Source organism: Danio rerio, chromosome 5 (genome assembly GCF_052040795.2).
Source record: "Danio rerio strain M-AB ecotype USA chromosome 5, GRCz13ab, whole genome shotgun sequence".
Taxonomy (NCBI): Eukaryota; Metazoa; Chordata; class Actinopteri; order Cypriniformes; family Danionidae; genus Danio; species Danio rerio.
The window spans coordinates 15363532-15386081 of record NC_141025.1 but is presented as its reverse complement, the minus strand read 5'-3'; the positions used below and the strand labels follow the sequence as shown (position 1 = coordinate 15386081).

General features: G+C 36.3%; 2 protein-coding genes across 27 annotated transcripts in view; both read left to right on the top strand.

The window, feature by feature from the left end:
* sema4c (sema domain, immunoglobulin domain (Ig), transmembrane domain (TM) and short cytoplasmic domain, (semaphorin) 4C) overlaps nucleotides 1-10211 on the top strand; it is a 665691-nt gene extending 655480 nt beyond the window's left edge. For 12 of the 15 annotated variants that reach the window (XM_087252268.1, XM_087252265.1, XM_087252269.1 and 9 more), the window contains 2 exons: nucleotides 2895-4912; nucleotides 9092-10211. In XM_087252268.1, coding sequence (XP_087108394.1) covers nucleotides 2895-3796 — 902 coding nt within the window. In that variant the 3' untranslated portion in view covers nucleotides 3797-4912; nucleotides 9092-10211. 15 annotated transcript variants of the gene reach the window in all.
* Nucleotides 10212-11828: 1617 nt separating this feature from the next.
* Nucleotides 11829-22550, top strand: part of cdca2 (cell division cycle associated 2) — a 48343-nt gene continuing 37621 nt past the window's right edge. For 2 of the 12 annotated variants that reach the window (XM_087252249.1, XM_087252244.1), the window contains exons 1-4: nucleotides 11829-11885; nucleotides 12544-12625; nucleotides 13063-13231; nucleotides 13644-13767. The gene's annotated coding sequence lies outside the window, so the exon portion shown is untranslated. Of the gene's footprint in view, nucleotides 12626-13062; nucleotides 13232-13643; nucleotides 13768-22550 lie in introns of all 12 variants that reach the window. The other 10 variants (XM_087252247.1, XM_087252242.1, XM_087252246.1 and 7 more) reach the window with 5 other exon arrangements.

Below are 22550 nucleotides of genomic sequence, written 5' to 3'. Positions count from 1 at the left end.
CTGTCTGGGCAAAAATATATATACAATTTGCAGTTGAAGCCAGAATTATTATCCACCCTGAATTATTATCCCCCCAGTATATTTTTCACCCAATTTCTGTTTAACCGAGACAAGATTTTGTTTCTAAACATAATAGTTTCAATAACTTTAAATAACTGATTTCTTTTATTTTTGCCTGGATGACTGTACTTTTATTTTACTAGATATTTTTTAAGACACTAGTTTTGAGTGCAATTTAAAGACTCAACTAGGTTAATTATTTCAATTAGGCAAGTTGGGGTAATTAAGCAAATCAGTGATAATAATTCTGACTTTAACTGTATATGTATGGTTGAATTTTTATTGTAGTGATTAATATGCTTCTGGCTTGTTGTATATATTGGCGACTATGTAGCATGTAGGTTTTTATTGCTTAAGCTGTGAGAAATAATGTTGAAACAAATGTTATAATGACTGCACCCTGTAATCAAAATACAGTCAAAGTAAATTCACTGTCTGATTCTGAGAAGAACCACTCTGTAAAGTCTACACTAGCATATTTCAAAAATGTTCAATCTGTCACTGGATTAGTATCCCTTAGCAATACGAAGAAATTAGCATTTACATTTTAAATAATATGATTAATGTGATGCACAATATTTATGATGCAAATGACCAAGAAAAATTGTAATCGAGATAAAATTTCAATAATATACACACACACACACACACACACACACACACAGGCCACTTTATTATGGACACCTGTCCATCTGCTCGTTAACGCAAAATTTTTAATCAGCCAATCTCATGGAAGCAGATCAATGCATTTAGACATGTAGACATGGTCAAGGCGTAGTTTAAACCAAGCATCATAATGGGGAAGAAAGGTGCTTTAAGTGACTTTGAAGGTGGCATGGTTGTTGGTGCCTGACAGGCTGGTCTGAGTATTTTAGAAACTGCTGATCTACTGGGATTTTTTTGGAACCATGTCCATGTCTTTTTGACAACGGTGTACCCATCTTCTGATGCAGGATAATGCGCCATGTCATGAAGTGTGAATCATCTGAGACTGGTTTCTTTAACATGACAATGAGTACACTGTACTCAAATAAAAATCCACAGTCACCGGATCTTAATCAAATATAGAGCACCTTTGGGATGTTGTGGAACGAGAGATTTGCATCATGGATCTGCAGCAACTGTGTGATGCTATCATGTCAATATGAACCAAAATCTCTGAGGAATATTTCCAGCACCTTGTTGAATCTATTCCACGAAAGATTAAGGCAGTTAGTTCTGAAGGTAAAAGAAGGTTCAACCTGGTACTGGGAAGGTGTACCTAATAAAGTGGCCGGTTAGTGTAGAAGTCAATAACGTCACTAAATTGAACAAATTGAGCTGTCTGTAAAAGTCTGTAAAAAAAAAACTAAATCTGACTATAGCCAAAAGGTTTACTATTATTATTTTAGTGATTTTTTTTATTTCATGATACTTTTTTATTTAATTATTTTGAAATCTGTACTTGCAAATGTATTAGAAATAATTTATTATGCAGCATTTTCAGTCCCACACTTTCATCAAGGATGTACAAAAACTGTTCAGAAATGTTCCAATATACATCCAATAATTGTTATTAAAAAAACAATAGCAAAGGATTTTAGAGAGAGACTTTTGACTTAACAATCTCTTTATTTACAACCACTTTTTTTAACACGTTAATGAATTAACACTGTTAATTCAGACAGGAAAGCATTGGAAGCAGAGAGAGGGAAAGGATTGGCAAAGAACCTCGAGCCAGGAATCAAACTCGGGTCGACGTGAGCACGTTGGTGCTATATGTCAGCATGCAGTACAAATAGGCATAATATGCATATTTTATTTTAATATAGGATTTAATAAGTTCCCTAAAAAACCAAAAACCATTAGTCATCCCCAGACCAGTCAGTTTCCTTTTCCGTGACAACCAAAAAGCAAATTTTGCTTGTCCATAAATAAAATTGAATAAAACATAGACTTGCATCTTGTTCCTGTTGTATTTAGGCCCATAAATAAAAAGACTGGGCGTAAAAACCTCTCCCAACATTTGACTGTATTCATTCAGCTGATAAAGGAACATTTGTAATCTAGAGCAATTTAAAAATAAGTAAAACACTGTTTCCCCCACCTTGCAGAAAGAAAGAAAGAGAGCGACACATACACACACACACAACTAGATGATTAGAAATGAATCATTGTAAATATACTGATTATTATTGTTTTTATTACTGTTTTATCCTAAAAAAGTACAGTTTATTCTAATCTATTTTTGTATTGATTTGTATAAACAATTAATGTAGAATAATAATATAATATATTTAATATAAATGTGATATATTGAATAATATGATGTATTGTTGATATTTTATTTAATTATTATATATAAATATCATCTTTTTTGCTACTACTACTACTACTACTACTATTTACTGTGTGTACTGTTTTTTTTTTATTATATATGTATATTACTATTTATGCAAACTGTATTACTGCTTTGGCAATACATTTGTAACAATTGTCATGCCAATAAAGCAATTATTGAATTGAATTGAGAGAGAGAGAGAGAGAGAGAGAGAGAGAGAAAGAGAGAGAGGGAGAGAGCAAAAATAAGTAAAAACATTCTGTATAAACCCTCTACAGCAAAACCTGTTTTGTTTTGTACTGTGTGCTGTAACTGATTTTTTTATATGCCTGATGAAAGTTCTGGAACTGAATCATACAAAAAAATGTACTGGTTTTAAAATAGTGACAGTAATCAGGATCTATTCAGTTTTGTCAAAATAGTTATGCTGCACACCTCTTGATTACCTGCAGGTGTGTGAAGTCAATTGAAAAAAGAAAAATGAATAATAATTTATCATTTGTTTTCTCCCCAGATCATTCAAGGTTAAGAAATGTGACAGTAGTCGTTGGCTCAGATCTGGTATTGCCCTGCAATCTTGTTTCTAACTTGGCCCAGCCTTTCTGGGAGCTCAACGAGCGAGAGCTTGCTCTGGTGGAAGGAGAAGCCATTGGGCCGCGATTCGACCGGGCGCTCCGTGCCCTCGTCATCCCTCAAGCCGGATCTCTTCAAGCAGGCCGTTACATCTGCTACTCGGAGGAGCAGGGCGTGAAGTTCCAGACTGAAAGATACCAGGTCGCAGTGGTAGCCAGCGCACCTGTCTTCATGGAGGCTCGAGCTCCAGACGGCAGCATGGGTTTATTCTGGGTGCTGGTGATCACCTTAGGTGCTGCTTGTCTGTTGCTGCTAATTGCATCTTTGTACCTTCGAAGAAGATTGAAGTTGGCATTGGGCAAGGGGGCGGAAATGAAGCCACTGGAGAGCACTCTGGTATACCCCATTACCTTGCCCAAAGAGCCTCCCAGCAGGCCATCCTTTGTGCCAAGCAGGATGGCAAACGATGAGGATCGCTTCTGGGAAACGGGAGCTAATTACTACTGCTCAGACGGCTCCCTAAAAATCGTTCCTGGCCACGCAATGTGCACCACTGGAAGTTCAGCATCTCCAAGTGCCATTCCGGGTCAGCCAATTCACTCGCCGAGCAGGCTGAGCCTCACCAACATTCGAAACTCAAGCACTAATGGATACATTCGCTTGAATCTGAGCACGGCCGGAGAGGAGAGAGCGAGTACGGGAGCAGGAATGGGCATGGGAAGCGGACTCGGATTGGGCAGCCGAGAGAACGATTACTCCAGTCCGTTCAAAGAGGAGCTCCGGAGAACTCTGCAACAGAGGAGTGTGCTTCCTGATGCCAATCCCGAGGAGTCTTCTGTGTAGATCTCACAGGAACCACAGGAAACCTCACCTACCTCCCTCCTGCTTGGGGAACTCTCTTCATTTTACTCAACAAACCCGCTTCTACTCTGTCAACTCTTGGCGAACATCTCCCGTGCCATAAGGCCACCGTGCTTCAAAACATTCCCTTTGGATTATTCCGGTTTTCTTGTGTACTCAACCGAGACTGAACACAACTCGCGAAGCTTTTGTAAATGTCTGTATTTAAAAGGACCAGACCGACAGGGCCTTGTGTTGATCTTGGCTAACAGGCGAACACAGGTACATCTCTGAGAGGAACCCAAATAGCCGAATGTAGCTGTCAGTTTGATCTGCGTAAGGCGGACATCTGGCAACCGATACTTATCATTTGGCAAGCTGGAGGATACAGAACCTATTTTTGACGTCCAGAGGTTGCTTGCCTCGGTTAAAGCAGGTGTTTGGACATTTTTTTTGTATGGGTAAAACGCATGAGAGGAGATGAAGAGGACATGAACTTAAAATCGCAAGATGACAATCACGCTCTACTCTCATGAGGATCCCAGAGGGAAATTATTCAAGAGGCGAGAGAGGGGAAAAACAATTGTGAGCTGTAAAACCGAAACAGGACTTGAATAATGAACAAATGCTTTGCCTTTCTTTCTTTACAACTCAATAACGTTTTTTTAAATGTTGTCTTTTTTTTCCTGAGAATGTGTCTTTGGGACTTGCAGCACTAATATATTGTGAGGTTTTTCATGTCTGTTTATTGCATCTGTCAAAGAAGGATTTCTTTTTGTTTTTCTTTTTTTTATGATTAATAGTTTCATCTTAAATGTGAAAGGGTTACCAGTGGTAGTAGCATGACGAAGGACAGAATGTTGTACTAAGACTGTGTTGGATGTGACAGCAAGTGCATTATTGTATATGTTTGGCTTGAACTGCCAAACGAAGTACAACCCCAGTGTTTGCCTACCTGTTGATGGAATGAAACATTTCTTCTGGAATGGTGTAGAAGACTCTGCTCATGTGTCGAAGCCGGATTCTTCTCCGTGAAGGAGATCCTTCAAAGATCATAAGAAGCTGGACCTGGTAATAAGTCCAGAAAGAGTGGAAGAGGCTACGGTGAATCAAACACATGTAAGACTACATCAGTTCATGCATAATAATCTTATTTAGGATGCTGACTTATTTTTTCAATGTATATGAAGATGCGAGATGTGTACACACTAGGGTTGTAACGGTATGAATTTTTTACGGTATGATAATCGTCTAAAACAATACCACGGTTTGACGGTTTCGCGGTATACGGTATTAAATAGTAATTCTCATAGCAAAGACCCTGAAAAGAATAAGAACATGTTTTCTGACTGAACAAAGGTTTTATTTCAACAAACTTTTGAAAGAACCATTTTAATAGAACTATAGAAGTCTTTTATAAAAATAAACTGAAAAATTTACCATTTTAATAAATTAAATTAGAAGAAATAAACAAGCAGGGTCTTTTAAGATTAGACAAAAATAAACTTAAACTGTCCTTCCTTATAAGCAGGATAAATGGGAGACCAAAAGTGCAATACCAAGTTTATGGCTGTAAACATGTATTTAAAGCGTTGTTTTTTTTTTTCAGTCTAGGTTGTGATGAAGAAATGTAAGCATGTTGAGATTTTCAGGACTTAATCTTGACCGCTGAGGTGAGAGAATGTGTCCACTTGTACAATGAACAAATAAAAAAATAAGAAAATAATAAATAATGTGTCAAAGTCCAAATAAACATGGTGCAAATCCTCAGTAAAAAATAGATATAAATATTTACTATACTATAAATAGTTACATAACGAAACTAGATTCAATATGGAACATCCTTAGGTTTTATGTGCCAGCATGGATATGGTTGTCTGTGGATATGGATATGGATATGGTTGTCTGCAATGCAGACAAACAGCTGCACCTTCATTTGCGTCTTTTGAAAACAGCAAGAGCAGCAGTTCGTCTTTGCTGTGTCACTGTTTTGTCATGTTTCTGTGCTGCTGTGCATGCAAAAGTACTTAGTATGAGAATTATTTCATGCAAAACTTTTTTTTTTTTTTTTTGCGTTTTATTTAGCCGCGCATAAATGTATGCCTATCTCTCATTCCGTGTTGTTCAAAAAGCTCATTGCTCCACAAACAAAAGCGAAACCTATGCTTATTGGTTGTGATATAGCGAGTTTGAACCAATCTGGGCATGGAGGAGGGACAATGCATCAATGGATCATGTCTGGTTTGTCCGGAGACACAGTGACGAGCGTTTCTTTGTCAAATCAGCATTGTCAAATTTTGATGACAAAACCGCACTGATTCCGGAGCCTCTGAAAGTCACGTTCAAATCGTGGTAGACCGTCATACCGGTATATTGTTACAACCCTAGTACACACACACAAAATTGGTATTTCAGAGGTTCTTTGTGGTAGTTGAGGTGCTATCTAGCACTGCTGAATATTATTTGGCTTAAAATTATATATGGGAAACAATTTCAGTGTTATGTTGCACCAGAAGTGGCTCTTTGTGGTAGTTACTCTGCAAAAAAAAATCCTTTTCTTACTTCTTACAACAATTTTTTGTCTTGTTTCTGGTCCAGGGGTGGGTCACACTTTATTTTGATGGTCTGTTTGTTGAATTTAAGTTGCATTGAATCTACATGTCAACTAATTTTCATTATATTAAGTAGACTGTTAGGTTGGGGTTAGGATTAGTGTAAGTTGACATGTACTTGCAAAGTTTCTTGTAGTCAGTTGAATGTCTGTTGAAAGAAAAGTATCGGCAGATATTAAGCAGAAAGTCTACTAATACTCAAGTGGACCATCAAAATAAAGTGTCCAAACTCCTGGAGGTCTGGTGTCCTGCAGATTTTAGCTCCGACTTGCCTCAACACACCTACAAGGATGTTTCTAGAAAGCCTAGTAAAAGCTTTGATTAGCTAGCCCAGGTGTGTCTGATTGGGATTGGAGCTAAACTTTGCAGGACACCGGCCCTCCAGGACCGAGTTTGCGCACCCCTGTTCTAGTCCAAAATGTCCAAAAATTCCTAAATCAAGATGCATTTTCTAGACAACCAAAACTTGTTGTCTTGTTTTAAGAATTGATATGTCCAAAATTAAGTGAGTTTGTCCTTAAAACAAGCTAAATAATCTGCCTTTTGTCAAAAAGGAAAAACTAGATCAGTGTTTCTTAACCACGTTTCAACACTGCATGCTTTGAACTGCATGCTTGTCTCCTTAAGGCTGGCTCACACTGTGCGAATTTTTATAATCCTGAACGATTGTAGCATGTTAGATTGCGCGAACATGATTCCATGTCACACTGTAAGATCTCAGCTGTCATAAAGTCAGACTGAACGACAATGAAAACAAACACGAAAGAAAACTCCTCCGGAGTTTGACGTCATCCACCCATGACACTTTCACTATCTTGTGTTCTGAAATGATTCCTCACAGCAAACGTCAATGATCTGTAGCAGCAATTTTGCACACGGCGTGTCTCAGTAATAAACCTCGTGGCCATTTGAATTATCGCATGGATTGTGTCATCAAGTTCAGAGCTCCTATTGGTTCTTGGTTTGATGCTCATCGCAGCTGTTGTCACTCTGCAGGAAAGTATCTGAAATCTTCTGACAGTGGCAGAATTTTATCGGAGGAAAAATCTGATCGCAAGGGACGCAAAGGGCTGTCAGTGAAGATGTCAAACCAACGATTAAAGATCCCCAATTTTAGCCTAGGATTTCAAAAATCTTTTAGGATTTCCCAAATTTGTCTCAGATGACAAAATCATGGTTGAAACCTCACAGTGCTTTAGTCTGTCACACCCATTACAGGTCTTTCAGTCTCTGCGACGAGCTGACGATCTGAATCAGGTGTGTTTGGTTAAGGAGACATGGAAAATGTGCAGAGCTGGTGGTCCTCCTGGAACGTGGTTGAGAAATACTGATCTAGATTATTTTGCTTACCCCATTGCCAAATTATTTTGTTTGTTTTGAGGAGAAACTCACTTCATTTTGGCAAATTATTTCCTAAAACATTACAGTATTTTTGCTTGCTTCTTGATTTAATTGTTTTTTGATATTTGGAATGGAAACAACAAAAAATCCAAGTAAAAAAGCTTTTTTTTTTGGAGTATGGGTGCTTCATATCACCATCTTTATATATATATATATATATATATATATATATATATATATATATATATATATATATATATATATATATATATATATATATATATATATATATATATAAAGTGGTTGCCCTATGATTATGAACCAAATACCCACTTATTAAATCATTTTTGTATATTTTGTTTGAAATTATCCATTATCCAAATTATCCGTCACTGCTGTCTCACAACAAGAAGGTCACTGGTTCGAGCCTTGGCTGGGTCAGTTGGCATTTCTGTGTGAAGTTTGCATGTTCTCCCCGTGGGTTTCCTCCGGGTGCTCCGGTTTCCTCCACAAGTCCAAAGACGTGTGTTTTAGGTAGATTGGGTAAGCTAAATTGTCTGTAGTGGATGCGTATGAATGAGAGTGTATGGGTGTTTCCCAGTGATGGGTTGCAGCTGGAAGGGCATCCTCTGTGTAAAACATATGCTAGATAAGATGGCGGTTCATTGCGCTATGGCGACCCCTGATTAATAAAGGGACTAAGCTGAAAAGAAAATGAATGAATGTTCAAAGGTTTGGAGAGTTATCTGCATATTAGTAGAGCCAGACAGAATCTGCGGACATTTTTTGCCACTTATGAGCAGAATTTTGTTAAAAATCTGCGGATTTATGTGGAATAATTTTGGGAGGGTCATAACTAAAACATTAATATATGAAGTAAAAAGTAATACCTTTTTAACTTTTACTTAATGTTTACAGTGCAAATCCAATTAGATCAACTTCATTTGGTAAACAAAGCAAATCTCTCGGATAATATATCCACTTAAAGACAGAAAATATTACTTTACAAACTGCATTGTGAATAAATCATTTAAATATTTTCATATTAGTTAATTGCATTACTTAAATACATTTTAAAACTAAATAAATTTAAGTCTACACACATTTACACAAGCAAAATAAACAGAATCAATGATGGGCTAAAAATCTGCAGAATTCTGCACGCGCAGATTCCGTGTGGGCCTACATATTACCAATAGCATTATACTATTTATTTTTCTTCGAATATTAATTTATTTGCTTTGTTTTTATTGATTGCTTTATTTATTATATGATTTTTTACTTGATTTTTTTTTTTCATTTAATAACGATAAACTAACCAGTTGTGTGTTTTTCTCTCTTTCAGTGTGGGCTTTGCATCTATTAAACAGAGACTCAATGTAAAACAGGGTGAAAACATTCAGAAGAGGACATTTCATTCCGTTGACCTTGATTGTGAAGACAAATGAAGGAGTTTTTGATTATTCGTGACCCTGTGGGTGGAGAGGCACTACAACGCTCATCACTAGTCCATTTTTTTTCTTTTCTTTTTTTTTTTTTGCATGGTGTTCTGCAAAGTATATCGTATAAGTCTCAACAACAAAAAGTCAGATACTTCACACACAAAAAAACAGTTTTAATACCTGTGCCTCTTCACCTTGGGTGAAGCCAAAGCAGACTGCAGATATGTTTCTTCTCTGTCTCCTTTTTTTTTAATCTCTATTTTATGTTCTGTAATTTGTCCATTGCACAGAACTCGAGTGTTGTCTAAAATCTTTCTTACTACTACTCTTGTTTTGGTGGAATGCTATTCTTTGTGGCATGAGAGCTTTACAATTTTCTCAAGCGGCTTTCCATTCTGTCATTCGCTCTTTTCTAGTTCTCAATCTAGTGCGTGACATGCAGCATAAGAGAGAGGTTTACACTTGTTAGAAAATATCTTTGTGCTAAAAAGTACACTGAGAAATGTCAGATTAACAAGGACTGAATCCTTTCTGCCGGGACTTCTCAGGGTGGGCTTCTGACTCTCTTGAAATAGTGAAATTTCACTGTTCTTAATTTCATTAATTGCTTTGATAACTACTGACTTGAAGTCAGACTTTAGTCAAAGACGTAATTTCACTGAGCGACCGCAAGTGTTGCATATGCTTGTTTGCATCATGCATGGCTTTTTTTGTACTGACCAGTATTCCCTGCTTGATTAAAAAATAAATATACGGTCATCTCAGTTCATTTTGATCACACATGGCTTTAAATCTGCTGTTTCTTTGTGAGTTTTTGTATTTCAGATTTTCTCTTTTCTTGCATTTAAAGATCTTTAAAATGTGGCTGTTGTTATTTTTTTCTCTCTCTCTTTTTTGGGGGGGTAATTATGTTAAGTAACTTATTTTGCTTGTACAAAAGTTGATATTTATTACCATTGTACATACGCCCTTATTTTTTATATATGTATATATCTACAGAAAATAAAAGTAGACATCAGTTCACTGTGGGTCTTGTGATTATATGAAGAACTGTTTGTTTGACTTTAAAATGCCACTGAAATGTCAGGTGCTATGTCTGTTTTAAAGGCAAAATATAGTGGTTTTCTTATTGCTTCTGCTAAAAATATTTCCAGACTGTTGTCCTTTTCACACTTTGCTTGTAAATTAAGCTACTATACCTAAAGATCATTCTTAGAGAAAATGACCTATTCAAACATATTAGTAAATAATTTGAGGCTTTTTTAGTATTGTAAAATTTGAATTATTACCGGTATGATGCCATAAAACTAATGGGATTACAGTTGAGCAAGCAGAAGGGCAGAACATTATGTCAATCAAGTCAGACTATTCATTTTCCCACTTTAAAGTGTATAGGTTTTCCCACTTTAAAGTTTTGCTCAGGTCATTGAACACTAACAAAAGGAAATTATAGTTCTCATTCTAGTTGGGAAGGAATATACTCGTTCAGCAAATAATATTTAATAGGAATCTAGGAGGTGTCTAAGGCTATTTCATGGATTCTGATTTCTTTTTACACTGCTAAAGCGTTTATTCTCTACACTGTAAAAAAAAAAAAAAATTGTAAATGTAAGATAACGGCCGCTAAATTACAGAAATTTACTGTAAAATAACAGAGGTTGAATTACAGAAATTTACCAGAAATTTCAACTTCAGGAAATTTCTGTAATTTAATGTCTGTTATTTTACAGTATACATTTCTGTAATTTAACAGCTGTTGTTTAACTTTTTTTCGGGCACCTCAGCTGCCGGTAATAAACCGTACAATTAAAACAATTTTTACAGTGTAAGTTGGATGTATGATGAGTAAATATGTACAAAACACTCCTTCAGGATTGTAGATTTTTGTGTTATATAGGAACTTCCATGCACTGAACTTGCTTGTGAAGGATTTTAGATTTAGTTTTTGACCATCAACAGTATTATTAAAAAAGTGTGGTTTATCTTCTTCCCAAAGAACCCAGGTTTTGGGAAGTGTGTGAATGCAGTTTGTTGTGGAAGTGCACACAAAAAAGATTACTGCTGCTTGTTCAAACTACCTGTTTAAAATGAACTGAAACAACACAATTCTTGTAATTTCTTTAGCCAACTTATTTGTTTTATGTTCAGTCTATTTACATTTGTAAACCATTAAGTTAGCATTTTGTTTTGGGACAACATAACAGAATTGTGTTGGAAACTTCCAACGACTGTAGTGTATGAGTGTGTGTGTGGATGTTTCCCAGTGATGGGTTGTGGCTGGAAGTAAAACATATGCTGGATAAGTTGGTGGTTCATTCCTCTGTGGCGACCCCAAATTAATAAAGGGACTAAGCAGAAAATAAAATCAATAAATGAATAAAAAATCTAAATAAAAAAAAAAAAAATTTTTTTTTCTCAATTTATTTTTGCTTTGTGATTTTTGGAGATGTGCATTTATTTGTTTTTGCTCAATACTTTTTGTTTGCAAAACTTTCTTTTATTTTGCAAGTATATATGACCATAGATTGACTCTATATTGATAAACAAGGCACATTTTGAGCTGGATTTGCAGATCGATTAAAATTGAAAGAGCAGAGATGTCCAAGCGATACAAAATGCCCTGTCATCAGACGGAACTGCATCTCTGGAATTGTAGGCTACGTCACTTCCCACAATGATTAAACTGAGGAAACACAGGTGATATGTCACGCCATACACACACACCGGTTTTTTTTTTTTTTAATGCACACACACACACACACACACACACACACACACACACACACACACACACACACACACACACACATACCGTTCAATGTAGCGTTTTTTTCTCACTTACGTCATCATGATTTACACATCGTGACGGTTATAATATGTGTTTTGTGCTGTGTTAAACGTGTGGAAGCTGCTAAATCACCTAGAGAAAGACTTATTAAACTGTAACAGGTTAAATATTTTGACAAACGAACTTCAATAGTCTATTCTGCTTGATTTGTTTTGCTTAGTCTTTAGTGTTTTTTTTCCTGGTCTGACCGATTAGTACAGGCCAAAACATGACAACTATTAATCATTTTTAGACTTCATTTATGAACTATTACTGTATATTTGTGTTGTAATTTAGTATACTCCGTTGATAAACTCATCAATTACATGATATAGTTCTGATTCCAGCCAAATAAAAATTACAACATAGCCTACAGACTTTTCACAGAAAACGTATAAATCAGACTAAAATCCAGACCAATATATGCATTTCTGAAGGATAAATCTAGCAAAGACAGTGGAAATATAATGAAACAATTCTCAAAAAAGGCTGAAGTGAGTAACATACTTGTTTTGAATATGATGTTAGCCTGTGAAGCACATTCAAACGAAATTTTCCAAGCTGGTAGATGCACTGCATGCCTGATTGAAGCACTTGAACACGGACAAAGGTAAGATTTTAATGCTATATCAGCTTTAAAAACATCAGTAGGCTCCATCGTACCCTATGCTCTTTCACAATAAACTAATATTTTGTGCTGGCATTTACATTCTGTAAACTGTCATTCCTGACTACCTGATTGGTCACCATTTTGACAATGACATTTAGACAAAAACAAAATATCACTTTTAAACAGTTTTGTGTATTATAACATACAGAGCACTGTAAAACAGAAGAGCGCAAATTTATTATTAATTTTTTTTTGGAGACAATTTGTCAATGTCTATCCATTTTGAGGACTTTTCCCTCTAAATATTTATTGTAGTCGCAGCTGTGGATTTGCTTACCTCAATGCTAACCTCATCACCACTTGCATAGTCTCTACGGCTCAGCATCTATATTTTCCCCCTTCATGTTGTGCATCTAAACAAACCCTCACATGCACAGGTTACGGAGCAGCCACGTGCCGCACCGCAGACACAGCTGTGTGTGGATCAGCAGTCTAGATTGAGTGCATCATCAGTGTCTACACAGCTGGGTTTCTACTTCTGGAAGCATCTCTGAAGCATTATAGGTCACCAGTCAGAGCCGACTAGCAGAGGAGAGAGACCTGGAGGTAATCCTGTGTTAAACACAATTACTGACTTTCCAAACTTTTAATACATGAGCATAAATGGATTGGGAGTGGTGAAAAATTACCATTACTTATGTAACCCTGTTCAGTCCATTTATTCTGTGGAAAAAATAAATATTGCATATATGGTCTGGATATCTGGAAATGGTCAAATAGTTGGAAAATATCTGGTTTCAATTTCGTTGACTGTCTGTTCACCATTAGAGAAGTGTTACTGTTAGATGTATGGTGTTTTCAGTAGTGTTTAGAATAATATTAATAATATTTGATATTTACTTTTAACCAAATAATAACTGAAAAAGTGGAAAGAAAGTTTTACAAAAATACTATAACTCTTCAACATTGATAAGAAATTTTCATTCATTCATTCGTTCATTTATTTCCTTTGGCTTAGTCCCTTCATTAGGGGTCACCACAGTGGAATCAACCGGCATCTTTTCCAGCATATGTAGTACTGGGTTTGGACCACCTTTTGCCTTCAGAACTGCTTTAATCCTTCATGGCATAGATTCAACAAGGTAATGGAAATATTCCTCAGAGGTCCATATTGGCATGATAGCCTCACACCATTGCTTTCGATTTGTCGACTGCACATTCATAATGCAAATCTCCCGATCCACCACATCCCCAAGCTGCTCTATTGGATTGAGTTCTTGTGACTGTGGAGGCTATTTGAGTACAGTGATTGGCTGATTAGATGCGATTGATTATACTACTGCATCGACATGACCCATGGTGCATGCAATTCGTGTAGTCGTTCAGCATACGTGCTGTTTGTGTTGCTCTGCAATAACACTTCTGAAACGCTAGCTGGCAGTAGGTGTTTATGTTCCTCTATGTCGAGTTTCTTCGCTGTTGTTTTGTTTTTTCCGAACGTACTACCTTAATGTACAAGAAGTTCAAACTCGCTCATTTTGAGGTGGGAATCGGCGGATATACAACAACTTTACTCATAAGGTAAACACAAAACAGCAATTTCCATATAGAGCTACTTCACGGGACTTGTAAACACTCGCTCCAACGGGCTCGCGCAGCTCACACCTCCGCCCACGCTCGTCAGCGCTACCAAGCCAACCAATCACAGAGCTTGCACTACGTGTGGTTGGGACGTGTAGTTAAATTTTTTGAGAGGTGCGCGTCAGCGTCGATGACGACCGCGGTAGGCTTCACCGGTAGGCTCTGGCCACAGAGAAGTATAAATCAGCCTTTAGGACTAGACCTTTAAGAATGAATGATGCTGAAAGTTCATCTTTACTCTCACAGGAAAAAAATTACATTTGTAAATTTAATTAGAACATTTGTTTTAAAAGGGTAATGGTTTTGCCATATTTTTGATTGGATTAATCCAGCAGTTGTGATTAAATATGCAGTTGACGTCAAAATTATTAGCCCTCCTGTGAATTTGTTTATATATATATATATATATATATATATATATATATATATATATATATATATATATATATATATATATATATCCCAAATTATGTTTAACAGAGCAAAAAAAGTATTTCCTAAAATATGTTTTCTTTTGGAGAGAGTCGTATTTGTTTTATTTCAGATAAAATAAAAGCAGTTTTTAATTTTTACGTTTAATATACAGTATATATATTATATTGTCTAAATAACAAACTATCATTATACAATGATTTGTCTAATTAACTTGTCTAATTAACCTACAAGCCTTTAAATTTCTCAATTGTTCTAAAAGAAGAGAGGACAGAGGTTTTTTTTGGTGGGTCCGTGGTTATAGAACACTGCCTCATGAGATTAAAATTCGTACGTTCGTAAAAAACAAAACTCCATCACTATCTATTTTTAAATCCCTCCTAAACTTAGCTTGGCTTTTAATATTATTTTAACAGTCTTTTCTATTGCTTCATTTTTTTAGATTATGCAGTTGTTTGTCTTGGTTTATTTTTATGTTTGTATAATCTGTCTCTGTATACTCTGTCTTATGTACAGCACTTTGGTCAGTCTTGTGGCTGCTTTTAAATATGCTTTATAAATAAATGAACTTGAAATGGGGCGAAGCAGTGGCGCAGTAGGTAGTGCTGTCGCCTCACAGCAAAAAGGTCACTGGGTTGCTGGTTCGAGCCTCGGCTCAGTTGGCGTTTCTGTGTGGAGTTTGCATGTTCTCTCTGCGTTCGCGTGGGTTTCCTCTGGGTGCTCCGGTTTCCCCCACAGTCCAAAGACATGTGGTATAGGTGAATTGGGTAGGCTAAATTGTCCGTAGTGTATGTGTGTGAATGTGTGTGTGGATGTTTTCCAGAGATGGGTTGCGGCGGGAAGGGCATCCGCTTCGTAAAAAAAAAAAAATCTAGCAAAATATTATGTACAATCATGGCAAAGATAACTAAGAAATTAGTTATTATAAATTACTTATTAAAACTATTATGTTTATAAATCTTCTTTCCATTAAACAAAATTGGGGAAAAAATATACAGAGGGCTAATAATTCAGTAGGTCTTCAACTCTGTTTCGACTGATCATTTTTATAGGACCGTTTTTTTTCAGTCAAACTGCTGTCCCCAAAAATGTATAATAAAAGGAAAGAATGTTCACCGAGTGACCCTGTAAAGTCATCTAACAAGCTCCCTGGACTGTTCTGGCTCTGCTACCTTGAATCATTTGATAGATTTCCATGGTGTGTGTCTGCAGAAAGTTCAGCCAAACACTTCTGGCTCGGACAGACTGACCTCACACCAAACCTGTGCCAAGCTCTCTGCAGACATGCATCGCTCCATAGGGAACAGAGCACTGAAATTTCCTCCAGGCCTGTTTCCTGAATGCACACTCTCTCACTGTTCCTCATTCAGAGCGCGTGCGGTACAGTAGCATCCGTCGGCTGCCAGGGTTGTTTTATAGGACTGACATTACAGCTTTCTATTGATGGGGCTAGCTAAAAATGATGATGATTGGTATTAACGTTTGCAGCTTTTTTTATGTGGTACAAACTACTCCAGCTTAAGCTGTCTTGCCAGCTTCAGATTCACCTGCGCTACTTTTATTTACCATGACTGTTGGTTGATGCAGCAGATACAGCATTAATCCACCTTCAAAATGTCTTCTGTTTTCAAGGACTGTCACAGCTTGCAAAGGCTTTTGCAGGCGAGATGCGTGGCGCTTTAAAAATAACACTGCTTGCTAGACTTTTTTTTTTTTTGAACACTTTCCATAAAAATAATTGCATTAACTTGCATTCTGGCTCTCTTTTTGTGTATGTGTGCGTGCATAGCAGAGGCGAGACCAACAGACTTCATTTGTGCATCTAATAAGTCTATCACAGCATGGATTTTATTTGAGCTTGAAACATTTGCATAGTGTACATTCAGATGAAGAAATATATTAACTTATTTTTTCATCACTCGGAATGGGTGCGAGAGCGTATTCACATATTCGCTCTTTATACTGACTTCAAGGCTTCCTGAATGTCGAGACTTTATTTCTGCAGTGCCCTGCTGGCATGAAGAATGCATACTGGATTCTTTTCTGTTCGTGCTCCGTTCATTTATTAATCAAAGAACAAGCTTCATAGGATATGCACAAAGTGGCATTAATTATAAAGAAATGGTCCATTCAGAAATGAAAATGCTGTCAGCTTTAACCAGCACTCGTGTTTGCAAATTCCTAGATGAAATGAGGGTAAAAACAAAAAAAAAAAGGGCTCTGAATGACAACATTTTGATTTTCAATTCGGAAGTCATCAGTACTAGTTTGCAGAATGAAGCAAAAAAATGATGAGCATAACATTCTTTTTGGCTTAGTTCCTTTATTAATCAGGGGTCGCCATAGTGGAATGAACTAACAACTTGTCCAGCATATGTTTTACTAGGGTTGCACGGTTTACTAGTGATAATATGGCTCCAAAATACTGGCGGTGCCAATGTAGTTTGTAAACAGTAGTATCATCATTAATGGTTTATCTACAATAGATAATATTGCATGTGGAAAAGTAACTTAACTGCTCGCACGTTTGTGCAAAAATAGACCATTTAATTCAATAGCCTGTGGAGCCCTTTAAGGTTGCAAAACTGTGTAGAATTTGCTCCTTATAAGCCTATTGCATGTTTTCTGACACTTCAGTTTGAACACACATCTGATTCGGTTCATTTGTGTTCCTGTTAGTATGATTTAGCAGCTACAACAACCGGAACAATCTCTTTAAAAGAACGACTCGCAGAGTAAAATTTTGAATTAATTTGGATTGCTACCTGATAAGTCTGAAAAAAAAAAACAATAGATGAAAAACCCAAAATAGCAACATTAAAACAATTTTTGAGCACTTCATATAGCCTAATTTTGTTGGGAAAATGTTCCTTTGTAACAAATTTCTTTTGATATAATTTGTATCTTTATTTTTATGTATTTTTGTTGGTCAGTTATCTACAAAATAAACAAAAAGAATGAATACATTTTAGGTGAAGTGAGGTGCAAATATTACTTTTTGGCCTTAAGGGAGTTATGAATTAAATTCAAGTAGGCTTATTATAACATAAAATATAGTATTTCTGACCATTTTCTTTCTGGGTTCATACGGTCATGGAAAACCTGGAAAAGTCATGGAATTTTGACATGGCATTTTCCAGGCCTGGAAAAGTTTTGGAAAAACAGAAAAACCCACAAGGTTTTGGAAAAGTCATGGAAATTACATTTATATTTAGTCATTTAGCAGACATTTTTCTCCAAAGCGACTTAAGCTGCGGTCACACTAGAGCTTGTGCTTGTAAAATTCTGTAGTAAAAGAAAAAATTTCAAACAAAGCTGATCCATGGGAAAAACAAATAATGGAGGCAGCCAGCTTTCTTAAAGATATGTTTGTACACTACCTGATAAAAGTCCTGTCATTGATGAAGTTGTAAGAGCAACAAATTATAACTTCTAGTTGATTGTTTAGAAAAGTGGCAGAAGGTAGATTTTCATACACAATATTAATTCTTTTTCAACTGCAGCATGACTTTATATTCTATACTGTACATTATTTCTGTTTAGTGAACTAAGCAAAGTCAGACCTTACTGCCCTAATGAAATAATTAAAAATCAAGGCATGATCATATTTTATTTTAGTAAAATAAGCGTAATCTAGGGGTATTTGCCTTTCATATAATCCACTACTTATATCAAATGATTAAATAGACATTTACATTTAGTCATTTAGCAGACGCTTTTATCCAAAGCGACTTACAAATGAGGACAAGGAAGCAATTTACACAACTATAAGAGCAACAATGAATAAGTGCTGTAGGCAAGTTTCAGGTCTGTAAAGTCTGGAAAGTATTAGTAATTTTTTGTTTGTTTTTTTAGTACAGTTAGTGGTATATCCAGAGAGGCAATTGCAGATTAGGAAGTGAAGTGTAGACTAAATAGTAGAATAATAAGACTTTTTGTCGGGTGTGTGTGTGTGTGTATATGGATGGATGGATGGATATATATATATATATATATATATATATATATATATATATATATATATATATATATATATATATATATACACACACACATCCATCCATCCATCCATGTCTGTCTTTCCGTCTATCTATCTATCTATCTATCTATCTATCTATCTATCTATCTATCTATCTATCTATCTATCTATCTATCTATCTATCTATCTATCTATCTATCTATCTATCTATCTATCTATCTCTCTCTCTCTCTCTCTCTCTCTCTCTCTCTCTCTATATATATATATATATATATATATATATATATATATATATATATATATATATATATATTTGTGACCAACAAATGAGATTTTAAAGAAGAAAAGCTTTTAATTTTCAACAAAAATCGCAAAATACTGTTCAATCCTTTTATATTATCAGAAGAAATGGTTTGTCTGGTGTGTTTTCTGAAGGTGTTTCACTGTTTTAATGTCAAGGCAATGACTCATAGAGGAGTCTTTTGTCATTCTGTATTTTCTTGTTTTTGTTTTTTGGCCATGTGTTACAGCACATCTCCTGCCATCATTTGATAGACCGTGATTTTTCATCTGGCAGTTGCTTCTCCTGCTAGATTACTCATTGCTGCAAAATTTCCTCATATTGTAGGCACATTTACATTCATCCTTGTGTCCAAAAGCTTGCAGTGCACACAAGCAGTACATTCTAATCACTTAAAAAAAAAAATAAACTTTGACATTGAATTTGCTACGATTTAAAACCACATATAGTCATACTTTATTTTGATGGTGCGTTTGTTGAATTTAAGTTGCATTGCATCTACATGCCAACTAATTCTCATTAGATCATAAGTAGACTGTTAGGTTGGAGTTAGTGTGTTGACATGTACTTGCAAAGTTTCTTATAGTCAGTTAAATGTCTGTTGAAGGAGCAGTATCAGCAGAGAGTCGACTAATACTCAAATAGACCATCAAAATAAAGTGTTACCGCACATCCAAACCTCCCATGTCTGCCTACCTGCAAAACTGCTTAATGTACACTAGTCAATTAGCTTACTTAAATCTGTCAAAGTAAGGCAAGGTGGCAGTCAATCGTAGGCAGCAAACATGCGCATTCAAAGACACCAGACACTTTCTTCAGACATCCATCCTGTCTCTCATAAAGAACACCTCCAGTCAAACAGAGCGAGGGTTTTTTTCAAGATCACACGATTTATTTCCTTCGAGATTGAGGCTGTTTGCACTGCCTGCCGGAATATCTTAAGGAATAAATTATGACTGATCAGTTTCGTTTAAAGGAGCTTTTGATCTTGCACTCTGCAACTTCTAAACGGTGTCATTCTCTTGCACATAAACAGATAGCAAATGCAAATCTACTGTTTGGTGGAAGACTATAATTATGAAGTGTCTAAATAACAGAAAGGGGAAATAATGTGATTATCTGCTTAGCTTTAAAAACCCTGCTAACAAGACAAAATGTAGCTGCGCGTGTGTGCTAAAGTTAGAGGCAAACTGCTAATAAGAAATCAAAGAGTCGTTCTGCAGCCCAGATTAATGCACAGACATCAAAGAATCGATGTGGGGAGGAAAAAAAAACATACAAGTTTTCAACAATATTTGACAGAATTGGGCTGCGCGGCAAGAATGCGTCAAAGAGACGGTGAGTCAGCCATAGCTGTCACTGGAGCCAAATTAGTAGATATCAGCGACGCTTATGGTGAAAGTCGATGCTAAATCAATTCTCTAATTTCGCATGATGTGTGTCAAGCCTTCCTGCACCGCCTTCTGTCACATCAGTAACTCTTAGACAAGTCGTGTCAATAAGATGCGCTTTGGAAGTTTGCGTTTTAAATGGCAAGCTGTCATTATATCAGCTTGGCTGTCAGATACTGTAGAGTTGGAGGACAACAAACCCCAACTGACAGTGCAGAGTACAAGGAAAATAAGAAAAATACAGCAATCGAGTATCATTTAATTGGATACTTTTCTCTTACTTTATATTATTTTAAATTTTAAAAGTCAAAGCATTCATATTTTAATTTTCAAAAGTGCAATTTGATTTTAATATTTAAAGGGCCATGACACCCCCCACTTTCGGTTTAGGTCTACCTCAGAATTTTTTCAAAAGATGCATGATAATGGGCGTGGAGCTCCGCGAGCAAAGGGCAGGAGTGGGCATGGCCAGCAGAGCAGGGGAGAAAGAGAGGAGCAAGCTGTTGTCAGTCGGCTCACAAAATGAGACACAAACAGTGAGGAGACCCCTGATTTGATAGTTATGAAGTTAAAATGCAAAGAAATAAACAGTAATTTAATGTCCTGCTACATTTGTAGTAATTTCATTCACACAACCACAATTTTTTATATCATTATAAAGATAATCGTGTTCATATAAACACTATAAACAAGGGCTTTTCCTTCGATTACCGGGTCTGAATGCAGACTCAGTGCAGCGGGTCTCTTGCCCTGTCTATTTCAACCATTAGCCTTGCTGGTAATCTAGAAAATTTAGGCAAACACAGCAGCACGGCGATGTGTCTAAATGTGATCGAACTTCTGATAAAAGACAACATCCACCATTCTCCAATTCTCATACTGCTCTCTTGACAAAAATGCTTGCTGTACACACACAGCTTTGCTGTATCGACCCTGACAGCATCGCAGGGAAAACATGCAACAAACCCCCTGGATAATGGAAACAAACACATACGACCCTTCATGAACAGCTAAATGCTGTGTGCCGTGGGTCCGTGGATGCGGTCTCACCCAATCATCAACGTAGGATCTCACAGCTTGTCACAGGCAGGTCTGCCTTGCCTTCGGAATGCACGTGCAGTCATGAATAATTAAGAAGCCGGCTCTTCTCATAGGATAAGAAAACTAATGAAAAATTATGAGAAACCGACGCGTCATCTTTGCACTTGCAGTTCTGCAATACGTCGCCGATTTTGATCTGCCTCAAAAATCATTTTAAACACAGAAGCTGAAGTTAGCTGACAGAAGCTCCAAATTATCCAGTTTCCCCCACAATTTCAGCTAACAGGTGCTAACTTTGTCTTAACTGATGCTCAACACACACAAATCTGTTAAAATCTCAACAACAAGAAAAAGTACTCGAGTGTTTCTTGAACCTTTAAATGTGACCCTGGACCACAAATATTATGGACCCTTTTCACATTTCCGTTTTCCTCAGTAGCAGTAGGCATACTTAGAATTGGAGAGTACAACAGATAACTTTTTACAACTCTATTTGCTGAAATAATAAAAGAAAAACTCCACAATGGTGTTATCAGGACTTTCAGAAAAAGGAAAAAATTGTGTGAGACTGATAACCGCAGCCGGGGGAAAGAATAAAATCATATTTACTCTCAGCCCCATAGACGCTGCATTAGAAACACCTCACATAAGCGGTAAATCATTTTTCGAAATGTGACACAAAGATGATACAATACATTCATGAATGCATTTCAATGATCATACATTTAACAAAAATAAATAAATGTAAAAAACTTTCGAGGTTATCCGCTGCGTAAAAACTTGCTGGATAAGTTGGCGGTTCATTCCGTTGTGGCGACTTAGGATTAAAAAAGGGACTAAGCCGACAAGAAAATAAATGAATGAATGAATGAATGATCGAATGAATGAACTTTCAAGGATTTAAGAACATGATGAACATTAAACACGTCAAAACAGTTTTATGAAAAGGGTCCATTTTGTGGAGGTATATTTTTGGTAATTGAAATTAACTTATCCAAAAATACATTACTGGGAAAAAAGATCATGTGCCATGTTTTTTAAATTTCCTAAATTAAATTAAATTTCTTTGCTTTTTGTATTTTTGCTTTATGTTTAATCCACTCAAACTTTTAAAAATGAATAAGTTAACTTAATTCCTTC